This window comes from Ciona intestinalis, chromosome 8 (assembly GCF_000224145.3).
Source record: "Ciona intestinalis chromosome 8, KH, whole genome shotgun sequence".
Classification (NCBI taxonomy): Eukaryota; Metazoa; Chordata; class Ascidiacea; order Phlebobranchia; family Cionidae; genus Ciona; species Ciona intestinalis.
The window spans coordinates 942,926-962,678 of NC_020173.2; the positions used below are offsets into that span (position 1 = coordinate 942,926).

General features: G+C 36.3%; 3 protein-coding genes across 10 annotated transcripts; 2 read left to right on the forward strand and 1 right to left on the reverse strand.

Moving 5' to 3' along the window:
* LOC100177704 (tyrosine-protein phosphatase non-receptor type 18-like) lies at positions 1–12,820 on the forward strand. Of its 7 annotated transcripts, none has more exons than XM_026835360.1 (22): positions 1–144; positions 356–603; positions 890–1,004; positions 1,403–1,473; positions 1,679–1,827; positions 2,106–2,160; positions 2,240–2,302; positions 3,017–3,132; positions 3,438–3,540; positions 3,800–3,877; positions 3,965–4,584; positions 4,779–4,828; positions 6,314–6,418; positions 6,542–6,805; positions 6,942–7,019; positions 7,376–7,438; positions 7,936–7,983; positions 8,054–8,129; positions 8,358–8,430; positions 8,876–8,933; positions 11,550–11,624; positions 11,809–12,820. In XM_026835360.1, the coding sequence occupies exons 2-22, from the start codon at positions 502–504 to the stop codon at positions 11,871–11,873; spliced, it is 2,427 nt and encodes an 808-aa protein (XP_026691161.1). In that variant the 5' UTR covers positions 1–144; positions 356–501; the 3' UTR covers positions 11,874–12,820. The 7 variants fall into 7 exon arrangements, with proteins under 7 accessions (XP_026691161.1, XP_026691159.1, XP_018668381.1 ...); XM_018812835.2 differs by having other exon boundaries at positions 9–144; positions 4,779–5,926; XM_026835358.1 differs by lacking the exon at positions 7,376–7,438 and having other exon boundaries at positions 5–144; positions 4,779–5,926.
* LOC100175343 lies at positions 8,990–11,542 on the reverse strand. 2 transcript variants are annotated; one of them, XM_009860942.3, is made up of 6 exons: positions 11,292–11,542; positions 10,837–10,935; positions 10,084–10,783; positions 9,904–10,030; positions 9,485–9,580; positions 8,990–9,396 (listed from the first exon to the last, which is right to left on the reverse strand). In XM_009860942.3, the coding sequence occupies exons 1-6, from the start codon at positions 11,343–11,345 to the stop codon at positions 9,261–9,263; spliced, it is 1,212 nt and encodes a 403-aa protein (XP_009859244.1). In that variant the 5' UTR covers positions 11,346–11,542; the 3' UTR covers positions 8,990–9,260. The 2 variants fall into 2 exon arrangements, with proteins under 2 accessions (XP_009859244.1, XP_002131940.1); XM_002131904.4 differs by having other exon boundaries at positions 10,837–10,938.
* Positions 12,821–13,345: 525 nt separating the features above from the next.
* LOC100177660 (casein kinase I) lies at positions 13,346–19,648 on the forward strand. The gene is made up of 9 exons (XM_002131915.5): positions 13,346–13,548; positions 14,158–14,264; positions 15,179–15,305; positions 15,415–15,513; positions 15,963–16,102; positions 17,147–17,300; positions 17,838–17,960; positions 18,454–18,578; positions 18,907–19,648. Exons 1-8 carry the CDS (start codon positions 13,417–13,419, stop codon positions 18,571–18,573), a joined length of 1,002 nt encoding a protein of 333 aa, XP_002131951.1. The 5' UTR covers positions 13,346–13,416; the 3' UTR covers positions 18,574–18,578; positions 18,907–19,648.
* The last annotated feature ends 105 nt before the right edge of the window (positions 19,649–19,753 follow it).

Genomic DNA, 19,753 nt, shown 5'->3' on the forward strand with positions numbered 1-19,753 from the left:
ACCACTTGCAAACAAACTGCAAGTTTGGAAGTAATGTTCAAATGCTACTAATCTCGCTCCACATGTGGCGCAACAGAGCACAAGGGAGCAGGAAATAATTGTTTGTGGACCACAAATTGTGGTTTAGTGGAAAGTGTATATACGGTAAGAGGTTATGTGGTGTGACGTTAAAGCCTGTAGTTTCACTTTTAACTAGTGTACTGTGGATGTTAGATAGATACATTATGAAACAGACGTTTATACCTATTTATCGAGTGCTCTGTTTTACGGGGAAGGCCTATATTTTCGGGCAGACCCTTTTATCCTACCGTATAAAAGCAATCTAACTAACCTCTTGTGCATCTTTGTATTGCAGTGTTATATATTGCAACGTGGAGACGTTAACGTTTATATGTTGCAAAATCCCCTCCGCAACACCATCCAGTGTAATTACGTTGCTGGGTAGGGAAAATTTCAAGTTATGACTTTGGTTTAAAATATTGCTTTGGCAAGAAAGCAAAGATGTCATCCACACAAGATGTAATTGATGATTTTATCAACAATGCTGAAAAATTATACGACCAAAATATAAAGGGTGAAGATGGATTTTCAGTGGATTTTCAAGTAAAATCGTCAAAATGTTAACTTTATTATTGTTAAAGATTAAAAAAGTCATGATTGAAGATTTGTTTCAATTTCTAGTTGTATTAATTCCTTAAATGAATTTTTGTTATTTGTTTTACTGTTTAATACATTATAGCTAATGTCTTTTTAAACAACAAAGTTTTCACTTTTTATTATCATTTCTATCATTAACATTTGTTTTCCTTTCTTTAATTTAGCATTTTAGTACAAGAAATACCCTAAAACTATGATTTTTTGTGTCAAACTATTTTTTATTAATTTACAGAAACTAAAACACCTTTCCGCATCATTAAAAATAAGTTCAGATTCCCAATACAAATCAAGTGCTGGTGAAAAACCTGAAAATAAAAAGAAAAACCGATATAAAGATATATTACCATGTGAGTAAAGAAATAACACCATTTTTAATATGTCTGAAATGGCACGGACTGATTATTAATTACAGTATATTTAATACACTTTAATAATTCATAACTTTTACTGCATCAATACCTTTTCATATAAATTCTTTTGTATACATAATATAAAGCCAGATAAGTCGCCATAAATATTATTTATATACACATAAACAGACTATGATGTCAATCTAATTTATGCGTAATTCAATTCCACCTCACATTGACTTGTAATTCTGTGAATTGACTTTGGCAGTTCTGTGAATTACTCTCAATATGTCAATATAAAAATGTGTGGCATTTTAATTCTTTCTTTCCTATGTTTAAAGGGGTCCCAAAATTTCTGATTTTTTTATATTGTAAATAATATGTTTAAATTACAGTTGATACAACAAGGGTCAAGTTATCCACAATCAACAATGCTTCAGATTATATTAATGCAAGTTTTATAAAGGTTTGTTAATATTTAAGTTAAAGTTGTTTATTAATGTGTTATCTTGTGTACAGCTTTACATTGGTTTGCTCTGTGGCTGAGTAATAAAAATATTTCTGTACGCCTATTGTATAAATATGCTGAATGGCTGTTTTAGGTTTTTTTTATACATGTATTACATTTTATGTATGTTAGTTTTTCTTACAATTTGTCTAATCTGTTACAGGGCACAGATGGAAAAAATAGTTACATTGCTTCACAAGGCCCACTTCCACACACTGTGACTGATTTTTGGCGAATGTTGTGGGAATATAGGATTAGTACAATTGTGATGGTGTGTAGGGAAATTGAGCTAGGAAAACAGAAGTGTGAAAGGTGGGGAGTTAGCTTAATTATTTTCCATACTCTATAAAGTTCCTGTATTTACGTTAACATAGGTAGCTAAATTTAAAAGTTGAAAACACATTAAATATTAAATATATATAACTTAATAAAACTTGCAAACATTGCCTAATTTCTATCACATTGCATAAATGTGTAAAATATTAAAATACAGAATGTAGCAAAAATGTATGATAATTTGTAATTTCTAATATGTAATTTTGTGCTATTGTCCTGTATTGTTTTCAAAAGTTAATGTCCCAATTAAACAGGTATTGGCCTCAAGAACAGGAATTAAAGCAGTATGATGACATCTTAATCATCCTGGTATGTAATTTACACCATGCATTGTCAATGCAACACCACTATTGAGACAATTGCGTAATATATGATTTCATTTACTTAGACTCGTGAGGAAAACAGTGAACACGGCTTCGTTATTCGCCACCTTGTTGTACAGAGAGGCCAGGTAGGGTATTCATACAGTATGTAGTTGTGTGGGATGTACACATGTAACCTTGCCTTTCATTTGAGGAAATGGGCAACTCTATGCTTTTGTTGCAAGGAAAACACAGTGACTATGCAAACCGTCATGTTGGACTACATAAACTTACTTGTTCTATCACGAGGTCATTGCAATAGGGGAATTTTTACAGCGTTTCGTGTAGTTGAAACGTGACGTAACTCACTTTCCATTGTAGTTATTTGGGGTTTCAAATATATGTATGTTTCTTAAGGATTTTGAATATAATATATTTGTTAAGTGACATGGTTTACTTGTTGTCTTACTTGGTTGTGATAGCGCTTGGTCATGTTAAATTCCTATAATAGTATTGAACTTGTCATGGCAGTAGTGATTAATTTTGATGTTGGCGCTCATAAAGCACTGGGTGTTACTTGTGTAATTACCATGTGAAAGCTAACCTCACATTGCAAAGAGGAAATTGGCACCTTACACAGGAGGTAGAGTTGATTTACACATCTACAAAGTGTGACAGGTTCTTTTGTAAGCAAGCAAGAATGTGGGCCCTTGTTTAATATGACCTCAGAGCGCTTATGCAATTCTCTGCGAATGAGCGTTTCCTGTATTATACCGTAAACAGCAACTGTGTCAGGATAACAATTAATGCAACAGAAGTTCCAAACAAATCCAATACTTAATTTACTCTCATTGTTATTAAAGGAAAAACGAAAAATATCCCAGATCCAGTATAAAGCTTGGCCTGACCACGGTGTGCCAAGAATAAGGGATGAGATCTTAAATATGATAAAGTACGCCCGTGACATTCAACCTTACAGGTACAAATGTACAATCATACTAAAACCTACTTTTTACAACTCATTTGTGCAGCTGCCATATCATAAGGTTATATCAACCATGAAAATTTATAGTTTATGGTAATTGTAAACATGTTGTTCTACATTTGAGCAAGCAGGATGTAATTTACTTTTTACACAAGGCAAAATATCTGTTTAGGTAATTTAATGTCATTTTTTCAACAACGCTACTATTTGCTTATTTCTAGCATCCTTAAAGCGAGCTTTTAAGTAAAAACCTGATATCGTTTATCATAAACTTGTTCTAACATAACACTGTTGTTTAGCATGGATTCCCAAGTTCCCCTGTGTATTCACTGTAGTGCTGGATGTGGAAGGACAGGAGCAGTTCTCGCAATTGATTATTTTAGGAACCTGTTACTGCATAAGGTATGTACATGTGTTGATGTGTGTCTACTGTATACCAGCCCATTTTTGTATACATTTTTTGACGTTTTAGTAAATGGGTATTTAAGCCATTTTGGTAATGGTTAAGAAATGTTATGTCAGTTGTTATACGGTTCAAAATGCCTGAGGTTATAAATTAATCGTTAAGCTGCTTGAAACACAACTATTTGTATTTATTTACCTCAATGAACCTCCTGCCTTTTGTGTTTATTTTGCCTTACATGCCCATATTTGTAAACAGAAACTGCTAAGAAGCATTACAGTGTTCAACGTTGTGGCGGAAATGAGAAAACAAAGACCAGCAGTCGTACAAACAAAGGTATTTTAGCAATAACCGTTATCTGTAGTATTTTTGTAAGCGAACGTTATGCTGCATGTTTACGCTAACCTTATCATGCACCCTCAGGATCAATACGAGTTCGTTCATCTCGCTGTTTCGGAGATGTTCGTTAAATATATAAAGGACCAAGGAGGTGTGTCTAATTCAAGCCTCTCCAGGGCATTGGTGTCGAAAAACTATGAAAATGTGACAATAACTCCAAAACCACCACCGTCGTCTCAAAAACCCACATCTGCTGGAAATAACGACGAACCGGGTCGTCCTTTTGAACAAGCAAAGCACCGCAAAAGCTTGAACCAAAAAGATAATCAAGTGATGTCACCGATGCATAGGCCTGAAGATTTCCTTGGCCCCCCACCTCCCAAACCCTCCCGTGGCGACAGACCTCAACGTGGAAGTCCATTGACCAGGCCGGTGTCGAGCTATGAGACGTCAAATTTCCGCTACGGTGGTGGTCAATTAAACAAACCTAACCAAGATGGTGGGAGGAAAATGAGCACACCAGCTTTAAAAGAAACCCAGCAGCCTTCAGCTAAGCCAGCAGTAAGGAAACAGCTGTCTAATAACAGCCCACCTGTCAAGAAGACGACAGCCTTGCCCATGCGACCTAATACAGCAAGCAACTCTACATATCCACCAAACCAAATATCCGGGGCCATGTCGTCAAATATTAAACCGAAACCAAGGTAGGAGTGAAAGTAAACACTGTTTAACAAATACAACCCCACCCTTATGTTTACACTGTTCATCACTAGTCATTTTCTTAGGTTTTTAGGCACACAACAGTCTCTTAGCTCTTAATACTAAAACCACGGCAATAAACAAGCGCTACTGCCTAATAAAAGGTCAGAAAACATTAAAAACGTTCTTACCTTCACAGGTCACAAGCGCCAACTGGTATATCCTTAGCAGATTACACGAAAGCCGCAGGTAAGCCCGACGCCTCCAGTAAACCAATTAAACACATGCCTGCTGCATCATCCATTTTGTTTGCACCCAACAAGCATGATCCTAAGTTACCAGGTTCGAACCCCAAACCCCACGACAAGGTACCTCCCGCTATAAAACCAAAACCGAATAAAGCGTTAACAAAACCAGAAGAGACAAAAGTTCCCGAATCAATTGAAGCTCGAAAGCAAAGACTGTGGCCACAAGGGTTCCAGAAAGAAACATCTCCAATGCAAAAGTCCAACGTCTCCGCTTCCGTATTTGACTTGCGCGACATACACGAGCAACCGCCAATCAAACCAAAGAAGCAATTCAAACGAACGGCGTCTGTGGACCGAGATATACGCTCACCGGCAACCGCTGCTTTACACCAAAGTTCCAAACCCGATACCCGAAACAGTTTCCACTCAAGAAACAACAATAACAACAACAACAGTAAAGTGAATGCTGCTAAACACAAGTTTGAAGCAGTCAAGCCTACAGAAAAAGATACAGATAAACCTGCCGTAAAAAAGTCAGCCATAACGTCCAAAACGAACCAATTCATCACAACCGATCATAAAACCAACCCAGACTCCCAGAAAATCTCTACCACGCCTGTGACGACCACGAACAGCACTGGAGCATACACGGACATCGTAACCAACACTACCCACGAAGTAGCACGTACCAGTCCTACCTACAACGTTCTACAACGCTCCATAAAAGACAAAACAGCAACCCCAGCCTCTTATGAAGTCGTAAAACCTCTTGCCCCCGAAAAACCAAAGCCCCCAGAAAAACCAACCAAACCAGATGCAACCGAAAACCTTTACAACAGCTTCCAAAGAACAGTCCGCCATAAGCCCAAACTTACTTGTGCATCTCCATACAGCAGTATTGATATCCGAAGTGCATCTGAAAGCAGTTACCTCCACAGCAAGTCCAACCACCTTCCTATTGCTTTGGGCCCAATGCCCTACCGCACTCCCATAAGCTCTACATCCTCAAGCGTCTTTGAAACATCACCCACAACAGAACCTACCCATGACCCTTACTCTGCTGTAGCCCATGATCCGCATGGTTTGGTTGTAACGCAAGGTTTGCCTTTTCCTTTTATTTCCGAATTCGACTCATTTTTTGCAATCATTCTCATTGTTTGCGTTCAACATTGGTTGAATTTTAAGTTTTAAAGCATTTTGTTTTATTTTACGATCATGATCGTTTTTTTTATATAGTAGGGTGGGGTAGGTGGGACACCTTTACCACATAATATCCAAATATACAGCTCGTGTTTTAAACATTTAACAATGATCTATGGAAGTCGTGAGAATACTGTTTTATAATTCTTTGAATGTTCTTTGTTTACTACCAAATTGGACGAGAAAATACAATGAAAATGTGTCTCATCTTCCCCCACCCTACTATATATTTATTTTAAAAGCTATATGCTAAGATTGTGTGTTATTCACCCACGTCGTATTACAGATAACAAGCCCGCCTTGACTAGTAAACCACAGCCTCCATTGAAGCCAAAACGTACAATCAAACGCAACAACAATCCATACAAAGCTCAAACCACCGAAGACAAGGGTGAGTTCAATGTGTTTAATTTGCTGGGTGTTTTTGCACGTTTACTAACAAAAATGGGCTTTCTTTGCTGCTGTGCTACTTTGCCTGCGCCCGTTTAATATTTCAAGCTTTAACCATACGTAGCTGTTGTAAACTCTGGAGCCGCGAGTCCTACATCTCCAAGAGAGCTGTACGCGTCAGTAGGTGGGAAATACGCCGAGATAACTCTTCCCGAATCGTCCATGTACTCTGCTATATCCCGGGACGAAGCCGATGGCCCAATGTACGCATCCGTGGCCCGCGAATCTCCCGCAGACACGATGTACTCTGGCATTACCCGCGACGAACCGGCGTACTACAGCGTACCTGCTGAAAGCATGAATTTGTCGCACCCTACCCAATTCACTGGTTTGTTCTTAACAGTGACATAATATGGACTTTCTTTTGTTTACTTTGCATGCTGCTACTAACACAACAAACATCATTTGCATGTCTGTATCCGTAATTTTTTTTCGTAATTTTTCATCAAGTTTTACAAATCTAGGCAAACAAGTAAACAGTGACTACTCCGAAATTTCATCCCAGGATTCAAACTCCATTGCCAACCCAGCTTACAACCCAAGTTCGTACATATCTTTGTTGTGATAGATAATACAATACATCACATGCTTCCTCTTACGGCTATTACTACCCCAACGAACATGAATTTCCCGTATCTAGGGTTGTAAATATACCTTAATACATAGATTATACTCCCGCGTTTAAAGTATTTGCTCAGGTCACAAGACTGATACCATAAGAAAGATAAATGCGTTTCACTATCTCGGTTCTCGTATTGCTTCACACGTTACACGACCCGTATTTACACTTCAAAAAGATAAATCAAGACATTTTAAAATGAAACTCATGCTTCGTGTCTCATACCACACGTAACGCAAACAACTTTTTGCACTGTTTCATTTTAATATCTTGTCTTAGGTTTGCTACCAGAAGGCAACGTACCTGCCCGGATGCCCACGCGTTCGTCAGTTGATATGCCACGTAAGTGGAAGCAATGTAACAGTTTCCTTATATACCCATATTTGTTAGACCATTGGTTCTTAAACTGTTTTGTAAGCTTTACCTTTTTAACAAAGATGCTTATCAAATTTACCCCCAATATGTAATATGGCGTTCATTTATTAAAAATCGAAAACAATTAATTACATCAGTTTTGTTGAATGCGACGGAGGCGCTTGCCTTTTGGCAACGAGTAATTCAATGTCCAATGAAGTACCACAATCGGCTCAATTTGTCTTGTCAGCCGATATAAATCTTGATTAGTATAGATCATTGAAATTTACCCCAGTTTAAGAAACGCTGTGTTACACGAAGTTTGATTAAATAAACAGTTAAATTTACCAATACAAAACTCTGTTGAACCCCGTTTACCATGCCTTTTCACGCTCCATTAGGTCTCTGGTTTTTTTCTCACCCACAGAGTTTGTAACATTGCGTTTCTATCCACCGTGACTAACTACGTTGTGTTATTTTACCAGCACTTCCTGAGAGGACTGCAGCTTCGTACCAATGCATTGACCCAGACGGTAAGTAACCTTGTGCTAACACGGAAGGAAATATGTTCTGTATGAATGAAGTTACGTTTGATTCCAACAGATTACTCGCTCGCCTCTGACCCCGCTGCAAGGCAATACGAAGACTTGAATTCAAACACCAAATCTACCCAAGATACGTAAGTGATTAACAGTATAACAGACATTGCTACTTTATATATTGACATGTCTATCTGGCGGCTTATAGTGGCGCTACAATACAGACCAATTTTGCAACATATTATTTCAGTTTTACTTTTAACCCAACCTTTCATATGTTAGAATGTTGAACCAGTTGTTTCAACTTGTTTTTTTGTTTTGACAAAAATGTTCGAGATTATAGTTTTAATTTAATTATGTTGTTCCAGTAAAGAACGTCGATCTAGCAGTGCTGGTGGTCTGTCTGGTTACAAAGCCAAAGCAAAGAACGCATTGGGAAAGGTATGTCTTATTCACAAACAAACATGAAATTTGTTTGCGTTTTTGCGCTACTGTGCCGTGTATATATTGAATGAATGCACCTTGCTTTATTCTCGCGTGGCCGGAAAACTACAGTTGTTACCACACGGGTGTTCATACACCTCGTGCAAGCTTACGTGTTACCACGTATGATACATTTTTGCTTTTTTTTTATTTGTTTATATGTATATGGTTGGTAATATGGACAACCCATTAGTGACTACTGGGTCGGAGCAATTACCGTCAAATGTCATACCCAAGTACACATACGCCCACAATGGTAGCAGCGACGAGCCTTGAACCCATTACCTCTGGGTTAGAGGCATGCGTGCTAACCACTATGCCATGTCACCGGATATCAATACGTCAAATGTGTTTGTTTACGTACATGCACATACCGCTTATAACCCGGTGACTCATTTTACAGACAACCAATGTTCTGAACGAAGCAATTCACCAATTCTCTACTGGTCGTCAGAAATCAGGTTAGTTTCTTAAGGAAGTTTTAACATTTTAGTATTGTCTGTGACGCAGTACGTGACTGTTTCCATGTATTAACTAGTCATATGCTGTATACTGTATGTATACCTCATGTGTAGTTTCCAATTGTAAATCACAACCATGGTATAATACGTCGGATCGCATAAAACTGTCGACCGAATAACAACCAACCAAAAATAACAATTTACACCGAAACTATGGGCGTAATATCTTTACTTATAACTGCCCACACCATGAAGGTCCGTTCCGCAACTAATTCACACACATAGGTGTATATATAGACTCTTAAAACGATCTCCTGCGTTGCCAGTTTATTTTAAGTGGTGTTTTTGCTTGAGTTGTGTGTTGATAGACACGCAGTGTGGTATACCGCTTTGGAACTGCAGTCTGGGCACTTGCTTATCATCCTTGCATAGTTTCTTCAGTCGCTTCTCGAACGATGGGTTACTACAACAAAGCGAAAGTTACGCATGCGCTTAAATATAGACGTCATGTGACATTATGTATGTGTTATATACGAAGGCTTTCTAGTCACCTCTTGTTTACTTGAAACTGATCGTCTCTGTTTCTCGTCACTTTGCACAGAAGCAACTTATGTTTTCTCATCCACTCCAATGCGCTGTTCAAGCCACTGTGGTGGTAAAACAAGGAATATTAACGATTATCCTTTACTGTAAACGGTAACAGGAGCACATAGCACACATAATTGAATATCCCATCCTTCTTCTTGGTCTACTGTTACAATACACCCGATTTACACCACTTGTATATAATTGATTAAACGAAGCGCGTTCAACGAATGCTTAAATCTTATTTATCCTAAATGGTTATCCGGGCTATATGGCAGTTGTATTAACACGTGTGTTTTGTTTTATACACCTCGTACCCGCTATCGAGTCACTATGTATGTATCTTTGTGGTTGAGTATTTTAAAACACATGCACACACGCTTACACTAAATTTAACTCCGTGAATTTCCATTTCGACTTCAGCTGTTCCAATATCTTTAACGGATAAGCTTTATTGTGATTCTCCAGTCGCGCAATCACTTGTAATATCGCCCATCCCAACGAAGTCGATCCTAAACAACATTCGTAAAAGCAAATCATTAAAAAATTATGCGTGAATTTATACCCTTTTCTCTGCTAAGGTAATGCCCGGTCCTATGTTTCTTCTCGTAGATAAATTTAGACTTTTTTCTTGTCTGTTCAAGTCGACTTTTCCACTTGTTTCTAACGCACTCCTTGCAAATAGTCTTTACATTCACATCTTTACGTTTCTTCTTATGCTTCCTTTTCTTCGCAGATTTTTTAAATATACAGCTGTTTTTCCTTAGGCAAATCTTACTTCCCGCTGTCCGCTTCCGTGTTTTACCCTTTCGCATGCGGTCTTTTTTACACCGTTTCCCACTGGCTGCTGGTACGTTTTTACCCTCGCTATTTTCTCCGCGTTTTTTATTTGGCAGTGCCAATTTCACATACTTCGAAGTGCCCGCCGTACATTGCACAGATACAGTGGAAGGAGTCGCCCCCTTTGACCAGTCACTTACACTCGGTTGCTCACACAACCATTTAATGCAGCGTTTACTGGGTGATAACTTGGCCCCCATCTTAAACTCCCTTTCAAATTGGCTGGCTCGGTTTTGACCAACAGCCTCTGGTTTATGAAATTTGTCTTGTTTATTCTTCTCTTTATTAACTTTCCCGCGTTTAGGTCGATTATTTTTTCTTCGGTTTCTAATTTTAGCGGCCGAGCTTTCGTCCGAACAAACCGATTCGTTCTGAACCCGTCTTACTTTAGTTTTCTTCAAACGGGGCTTCTTACCATGTACATCCTGTTCAAACAACCCCAGTAATAACTCCTTACCCAATAAAAGGGAGTATATACCTTTTCCAACGCTAACGCTCGCTTTAACCGATCATATTTATCTCCGTGGTAACTTCTCTCATCATCTTGATTTGATTCCTTTCTTACTTTAGTGCATATCTTCTAAAAAAAATACACCTCGTAGTATATGTGTCCTTGGTCAAGACACTCAACGGCAATTGCTCCAATCCAGTGGTCACTAATGGATTGTCCAAATTATAAGGATAAGCCAAGCATAAAAAAAATGATTACCCACAAAGTAACATACTTGGTAACTCGTAAGCTGGCACGGAGTGCGGGAACAGAACATTCGTGTTAATACGGCTGTCGTTTTCCGGCCACGCGAGGATAAGTAAGTTACATTTATTTCATCATTTGTTCATTCATTTAAGGTAATGAAACTTGTTTTTATTCTTGCGTTGCGGGCAACGATATTCCATTATACTACACGTGCGTTCTGATAACAAAATACAAACCTTTTTATCTTTCCATTTTCGTCTCTTACGATCCGTACCGTTAGCGTTCCCCATTCCAGACAACAACTACACCGTAAAACACGGGGCGTATATCTACATAATGTATTTCAGTCTAATCCCAATAAAAAAAACAAAACCCTAAAATTTTACCAATCAATTGCATTATGACGTTTTATTACCACACAAGCCATCGAAGTGACGTCACAAAACCGATAGTGACATCTTATCATTTTGAGTTCAAATGTTCCTTTATTTTAGAAGACCTAAGCAGTCCACGGGCACGACAGCAAGGATATTCACAAGAACCGCATATGCTTAACGGGCAAGACATAAGTAAGTAATAGGTTTGCTACAACAGTATCGAAAGTATGTCATACCAGTAACAGTACTTTTCTATTATCAATAATATGTCTAATCCAGCAATCGCATGTTTTTTGCCGAAACGTGAAACATCACGTTTACTCACCAAATACGCTGCTATATCGGTACTTTCCAAAAAAGTGCTTTCGTTCTGCAGGTTTCGGACACCGATACCAAATGAGACCGACCGGCCCTCGCCCCACCCCCAATCATTGGAAATAATGGCAACGTCCAAAAATTTTAGTTTTAGCAGATTTATATGGCAAACTTTTAAATTTACTTTCATTGTGACGTGTTATGAAGCATTGTGACGTCACGTTGTGAGCAACTGCGTGCCACCAACGCCTAATCTAATGCATCACTTAATGTAGTCTAGCAACAGAATCATGCCTGCCAAGGTCTTAATACTCTAATATGGAAATTGTGCCGAACAGCGCAGACCTGATCGTGTTGTTTTTATTCCACGGTTTGCACTTTAACTCGTATTTTCTCGCCTTTAATACTCTGCAGCATTGTATTTAACCATCGACATTGTATCCCAAGTGTTATTGAATGTAATCTTTATCCCTTTCGCATTTCTACCAAAAGTATCACTAATGCTGAAAAGACTAACGGCCTTTAAACTTTGCTCTTAAAAGTGTCACCTTTAAACCCAAACTTAAGACACGTTTTGTAAACCCATTAGCACTAAAAGCCCTAATACATTCCTTCAATTACTTTTTAAAGCAATTGAAGCTATATAAAACCTAGTGTGGGGACCCCTTTCAAATAGCTTTATAACCGTTCACCCCGCTGTACATAAAATAAGCCAAGATTGGCTTTATAATTTATCACATAGTGTCAGTGTGTAAAATCACCGCCACTGTAATTGGCAGCTTCATCCGCACTTGTTTATTATCGCGAATGTATTGTGTCTTTAACCCATCGTCGCCCATTTCGTTAATTATCAATTTCTTTCGACCGACAGTAAATGCAGTCTGTTTATTTAATCGGGCACCTAATCTAACCCCGTGCAATATTAACACCATTATAATGACTATAAATTAAAAGACCGAGACTTTTTTATCGTTATATACCTTATATCGTCTTCCTTTCGTTCTCGTCGTTCAGTTTTAATCCGTTCATGTTCCGTTCAAGATGAACGACAAAATACAAGCATCTTGCTTTCACTTCTGGTACAGTTTATAATCGCACTTCGGAGATCGGTCATTTTAAGCTGCCTGGTAAGCAAATATGACTAAAACATACCAATATTCTGACGTTTTTAACCAATAACAGTTATGCCCCTATAACAACTTATTAAATTTAAAACTTAAACAGCGCCACCACAGCCGCATGAACTCGCTTCATGACGTCATATTATCGTTACTAAGTTGCAACTTTATCTTGAGCGAAGTCGGAGTAAGTGCTTTGATTGTGGGCGTGCCAACACGTTGTATAACGTGTTATTTTTAAGAAGATATAATTAATTGCGTGGCCCAAAACTAGTCTCTGTCAACGGTTAACACAGGGTAGCGGTAAGCAGTTACGAGCAGTATACGATTGAATATTGGGTTCTCTAAACGTCAATGCGTGCATGAATTTTTAATTACGTGCCTGATTTTTTATATAATCGTTAATTTGGCTCTGTGTTAATGTATGTCGTATTTTTGTGTTATATTAAGACATAATATTTTAAAATTTAATTTAGTTTATAACTTTAAAAGCTAGGGCTGCATTTTTGTAAAATGAACTAAAGTGTTTGAACTGTAATTTTACCAAAATAATGGCTGCGAGTTCTGGAACTGGAAGTTCCAAGTCAGAATTTATTGTCGGTGGGAAATATCGCCTCGTTCGTAAAATTGGAAGTGGTTCATTCGGTGATATCTATCTTGGCATTAATGTGACCAATGGAGAGGTTTGTAGGCTCTCTATATATCTATATTTACCAAATTTATGCCTATTATGCTTGATTTAGTATTTGTATGTATCAGTTACTAGGGGCTAATAGCCTAATACACAAGTTCAAGAATTTTAGAAAAATTATTTTTATGATTTTAAAAACTCTGAAGTTGTAGTTGATTTATATAGGCTAGGCTATATCCTATATATTGCTGTGTTAAAACTGTGTCTGCTAAAAATTGGTAAAGTTTATTAATTAAATATGATATATTGCGAAATATATGTACAAGCAGTAACTTTACTTCTTTAGTAAAATACATTTGTTTTATTGGTACTGTGGTCTTGTTTAGTTTAATTTTGCATGGTATATATTTTTAGGCTACTGCAGTAGCTTAATACATAATGATGCACATTGCACATGATTCTTCGCTGAAATAGTACATTTTCATACGAAAAACTCACTTTTGCTACCTGTATAGTACAACAACATTTTTAAAATTCATATTACTGTTGGTTTTAAAATCAAAATGTTATTTAATTTCCATTATAGATATATATATTTAAATATATTTCCAATTGAAAATGGTATGTAAAAATAATAAAATTGTTCATATTATTGTTGTAGGAAGTTGCTGTGAAGTTGGAATCACAGAAGTGCAGACATCCACAGTTGCTTTATGAAAGTAAACTCTACAAAATATTGCAGGGAGGTGTTGGAATACCTCATATAAGGTTACCTTTGTTTGTTACAGACTCATTTAACCGTTTTGTTTTGCTTTTTGACAAATTTTGTATAGTTTTTGTGCTAATCAAATACTAACATACGGAATGAATGAATTTAACTTACTTTATTTTTGCGTGGCCGGAAAACGACAGTCGTTATAACACGGGTGTTCATACACCTCGAGTCAGCTTATGAGTTATTACTTCGTGAGTAATTTTTTTTTTTCGGGGTGGGGATTTCTCTCTTTTTTATGTCTTGTTAATAATTTGAACAACCCATTAGTGACCACTTGGCTGGAGGAGTTGCTGTTAAATGTCTTGCCAATACTATATAAATATTAGTTTTGTCTACTCACTACATTATCGACGAATTTATAAATGCAGTTTTAAAGTTGCATTTGATTAAATAGGGGGTGGAAATATTATGTTGATTATTGAAGTTCACATATTAATCTTATGTGCACTTAAACCACTAGCCTACTCCATATTGCCACGCTAATTGTCAGTGAAAATTGTAATTGATTAGACACGCCCAGCCACTTCAAGCAATGAAGTAGTAGTGTTATGGTTTGTGTACCATACTTAAATCATCCCCAGGGCCATACAATTAAGTTTCTGTTTATTTGGATACCACTGAAGGTTTGAGAACGTCATCATCTAATTGTAAAATTGCCTTTAATTGCTGTGTACCGATAACATATGTATGTTTATGCCAACAAAAAATAATGGCCCATACTCTCTTAATATAGGATATGATTTATATGCTGCAGTATAATGGTGTGTTACCTAAATGCAATTCTTTACTCTCCTGTGCATTACTTATAAATAAACATAAACGCAAGGATGTTCTAGTTCACAATTATTGCCAAAGTTTGATTTCTTTGCCAATACACCACACAGTAACTTTATATTCTACTTCATAGATGGTATGGCCTTGAAAAAGATTACAATGTCCTTGTGATGGATTTACTCGGGCCAAGCATGGAAGATCTTTTTAACTTTTGTTCCCGTCGTTTCACGATGAAAACAGTGCTAATGTTAGCAGATCAGGCAAGAACTTATAAAAATTTTCAGTTAAACTTGCGGCCTTTGTTGGTCCCGACCACCCCTTTATAAATTATTTACACATTGATTGAAACGCCATTGATTTCCCTCCTAGATGATCAGCCGCATCGAGTACGTTCACAACAAAAACTTCATCCACCGCGACATTAAACCCGACAACTTCCTGATGGGAATCGGACGTCACTGCAACAAGGTAACAACTTGATGATAAACAACATGCAGGAAGCATATAAGGAGCCATATATAGCAGATCCACATACAGTGTTGATTGATGTTCGTTCTCCTGTGTAAACCGCCAGCAAACAACTGTTTTTATTAAAAAGAGACGATTCTTAATGTTCAAGTTCTTTCAAATCAACATGCTCTTTTTTTTCTCTGTAAAATACAGTCAAGTGTTAGAAAATACAATAAACCTTCTGCAATTTGTCAGCACTTGTGTAAAATAGAATATTAGAAATCACATACACTATTTATATTGCTAGTTCTAGCTGTTTTTGTTGCACTGACGTTTAATATTGTTCCTGACATTTAATATTGTTGTTGTTGTTGATGCACTCTTTATGCCGCTGTTTTTGTCTGATTAATTCTAACTATAGCAAAACGACTTCATTATTTTAACTGCGTGTTGAAATTTTCCTTCAGCTTTTCCTCATTGACTTTGGGCTCGCGAAGAAATATCGTGACAATCGAACACGTCAACACATCGCTTATAGGGAGGATAAGAACCTCACCGGTACAGCGAGATATGCGAGTATCAATGCTCATTTGGGTATTGAACAGAGGTACGAACAACTATGGACTAACAAAAAATATTGTCATTTGTCTGGTTTATTCTGTTGTTTAGAAATTACAAATAAAACTAACATATTGTCTTGTTTATAATATTGGCCTATTGTCTTATTCTGTTGTTTACAATGTTAATAGCAAAGTTAGAATAAAATAAATGAAGGAGCGTTTGTTAAACAATAATAAAGTTATTGTTTTTTTTTTATTAAAAAGTATCGAAAAAAATTGTAGTAATAAAATGAAAAATTGTGTTTTGTCTCTTTTAAAATGAAATGTCAAATATAAAAAATAAACATATGTTTTGTATACTGTGCTATGAATTGTAAAGTACAATCAGTATGCTTAATTCTACTTTATTAATGTAGTTCTTATGCTTCTTATATACTACTTCCACTAATGCTAGATTAACCATCTGATTAACGTAATTGATTTTAATGTCCAAAGTAATACACTGTACCATGTACTATTATACTAATGCATTTTTTATTGCCCCATGTATGGTTACTTTAACATTAATTTGTTTGTTGTGCTGCAGTATTGGTTTATGTATAGAATAACTGTGTGAAATGATTCAACAATGTGGTGATTTTGTCATTTAGTTTCTGAATATTCTCTGCATTTCTAAGAATTATTGTACATGTACTCGTTAGACCGTAAGGCGCTACCTATACCTAAGTCTTCTTATATAAGAAGTTACCACATCTTTTGTGGTTTCCTGCAGTATACAATACTTACAGTATAACTGTATCCTTTCTTTACGAAATCATACACATACTACTTAATTTATCTGGCTATTTGAAATAGCATATATATACTGCATTGGGCTTCCAATATTACACGAAACTAACTTCAAGGGTATTTTAATTTTACTATTGCCTATATATATTATAGTGTTATACTATTAATTTAAATTATTGCATATGCCATATATTATACTTACTATATAAATCGCTGAAAATTTTATTGCGATCAGAAGTATTTGATATGGTTAGCAAAAAAGTTTGGAAAATTCTGGTGTATTTCATGCCTTGTTTTTACAGTCGACGAGACGACATGGAATCGTTGGGTTACGTTCTCATGTATTTCAACCGAAGCTCTTTACCATGGCAGGGACTCAAGGCAGCCACTAAGAAACAAAAATACGAAAAAATAAGTGAAAAGAAAATGTCTACGCCAGTCGAGGTTTTGTGCAGAGTAAGTAATTGTTCCAAAATAATTGGTTGTAAATTGCTACTGTATCAGTTTGGGTGGTAAATGCGTACCCACACCAGAGCCCTAGAAATATGGAGTAGACCAACCCATTTTTGTCTAGAATAACACAGTAGGTAGGGAAAATGCAGGTTTTTCGTTCAATACAAAAAAACTTGGGACCTCACAGCAAGTTTAATGGTTGGAAAGTGTGGTTTGTTTCTATGTAAAAAAAAGTCAAAATATGGTATTAGAAGCGGTTGTTTGTGACATTTCAGTCATTTAATGTGCGTAAATTTATATATTTTTACCCAAAAATGTTTGATAAGGTAAATGTAAACTGTTTTACGCTCTCCCACAAAAAAACACGAATAAAATCTAAAAAAGTTTAAACCCAATGCGAAACTCACCACTTCTGCTTTCCTTTGGACACTAGGACTCTGACCCTACTAGTGACACTACTGATTATTTAAAGCAAAGTTTTTTCCAAGATTTACTTGGATAGGTAAGTAAACCCACTGGTATTTTTCATAAAAACTATAGGGCTACCCTGCTGAGTTTGCAATGTATCTCAACTACTGCCGTGGACTAAGATTTGAAGAAGCACCAGACTATATGTACCTGCGACAGTTGTTCAGAATTCTTTTCCGTACATTAAACCATCAGGTGAATACATAGAAATATAATACTAGTATACTACATTGTAATTGGTAACAAGTCCTTAAGTTTTTGAGGCAAAACACGTTTATGCTACTATACCACCTCTGCATTATATTTATTAGCACCTTTAAAATTGACGATTTTATGGAAGATTATCGTTTTATTAGGGATACAACCAGTGGCGCAGCCAGGGTTATAAACCGCCTATAAACCAAAAAAAAAATTAAAATTTTTGATTAACCCCCCCCCCCTTATTTTTTTTTCTGGCTGCACCACTGGATACTACTATACATTATATACTATATATAATACTTCCCTCTTTCCAGTTTACCTCCTAGATGTCTATGCTGTCGGTGTCCATATTTTTTCAAATCTGACTGCCATTCATTCAATTACTTTAAAAATAACAAAAACAGTGGTTCTTAGAATGTAAACTGTAGATGTTCTTAAAATATTTTTACATTGTTTTGTAACTGTTTTTCATATGTCTATGCAACAGTATGACTACATATTTGACTGGACAATGCTGAAGCAGAAGGCAGCAGCTGCAGCAAATTCCACAACTGGAGCCACTGCGTCGAATAAAGCAGAAAAAGTGAAGTCAAAACCAACCTTCTAACCAAGGTGACAACAAAAATTATTTTCGAGTTGTGGTATGCAACCCAAAATTTACCACCCCTTTAGCTTGGTTGTATTGCCTACTACAGTAGTTCCTAACAAATATTGACTGGATTTACTATGTCAAATAAATTTATGTAAAATGCATTGGGAAATCCAAGTTAGGCATTTAATTAATTTTTAATATTTGGGTCGCGTTGAAAAAAGTTATCAGAACCAGTTCGAGGATTTATTTATATTTAAAAGATTTTTTTACAATAGTAAAAAAATGTATGGAATTTTATTTCACAAAATAGTATAGAACAGTTTACTAACTAATTCAATGTTTTTTTAGATGTTCCAGTTCCTCGACTTGTACAATAAAATCCTAAGTGTTCCTCTACTTTATGTATTAAATTTTTAGTTTAACCTCTTTTTTGTGTGGTGCGGTTTATACAACATATATATATATATATGACTGCTGGCTTTGAACTGAAATGTATTGTTTTATTTTTTAACTTTTTGAGGTTCCAGTATAATTCAGTTGTTTCTAAATCTGTTTACCTAAGCAAAAAGCATTTGTAAGTCTTATTATCTGTTCTCACATGCTGGTATCCCATTACACACGCGTTCGTTTAAAGTTTCAGCAACTATTTCATTTTCGTTACAAGTTTTCAGGGTTTGTGGTTTCAATGTATTTATTTTATCATCTTTTTTCCAAGTGCACCAAGCGCTCATAGTTGGTGTTTAGAGTTTTTAGTCTTTTTCATTTTTTCCTTCTATGTTCTCAGCTTTTCTGTACATAAGTAAGCATATCACTGTAGATACTTTATATAACACCATGTTTTTGTAGTACCTGATTGCAATTTTCGACAAAACACTCAAATTGCTGCGTTAAACATTGGACATCAGTGCTATAAACCAAAGTAATCATTAATTGCTGTTGTTTCATATCACTTTTAGATAACACAAACTATTTGTAAGACTCCTGCTGATCTTAACGATGCAGTACCAACATGAGTCTGCTATTTGTTCTTAACTTGTATAACACGAGCATGCTGAAACTGGGTGTGTTTTGTTTAAAATGGATACAAAGTTTTACATGTTGTTGTTTTCTACCCTGTTCGGGGTGGCCAGCATGGAACTAAACAGTGTTGATTATTAATTTATTACTAACGGGACCAGTGCCACGTTTTAGCCCC

Bases quoted from the DNA above. Each gene is read 5' to 3' on its own strand.
- LOC100177660 (XM_002131915.5), top strand. From the start codon at position 13,417: ATGGCTGCGAGTTCTGGAACTGGAAGTTCCAAGTCAGAATTTATTGTC. The intron at 13,549-14,157 runs GTTTGTAGGCTC...TTATTGTTGTAG, and splicing joins TTAATGTGACCAATGGAGAG to GAAGTTGCTGTGAAGTTGGA. The intron at 15,306-15,414 runs GCAAGAACTTAT...TTTCCCTCCTAG, and splicing joins TGCTAATGTTAGCAGATCAG to ATGATCAGCCGCATCGAGTA.
- LOC100177704 (XM_018812835.2), top strand. From the start codon at position 502: ATGTCATCCACACAAGATGTAATTGATGATTTTATCAACAATGCTGAA. The intron at 6,806-6,941 runs GTTTGTTCTTAA...TTACAAATCTAG, and splicing joins GCACCCTACCCAATTCACTG to GCAAACAAGTAAACAGTGAC. The intron at 7,439-7,935 runs GTAAGTGGAAGC...TTATTTTACCAG, and splicing joins TTCGTCAGTTGATATGCCAC to CACTTCCTGAGAGGACTGCA.
- LOC100175343 (XM_002131904.4), bottom strand. From the start codon at position 11,345: ATGGGGAACGCTAACGGTACGGATCGTAAGAGACGAAAATGGAAAGAT. The intron at 10,939-11,291 runs GTTTGTATTTTG...TATTTTTTTTAG, and splicing joins GAAAATGGAAAGATAAAAAG to AAGATATGCACTAAAGTAAG. The intron at 10,031-10,083 runs GTATAAATTCAC...AATGTTGTTTAG, and splicing joins TTACCTTAGCAGAGAAAAGG to GATCGACTTCGTTGGGATGG.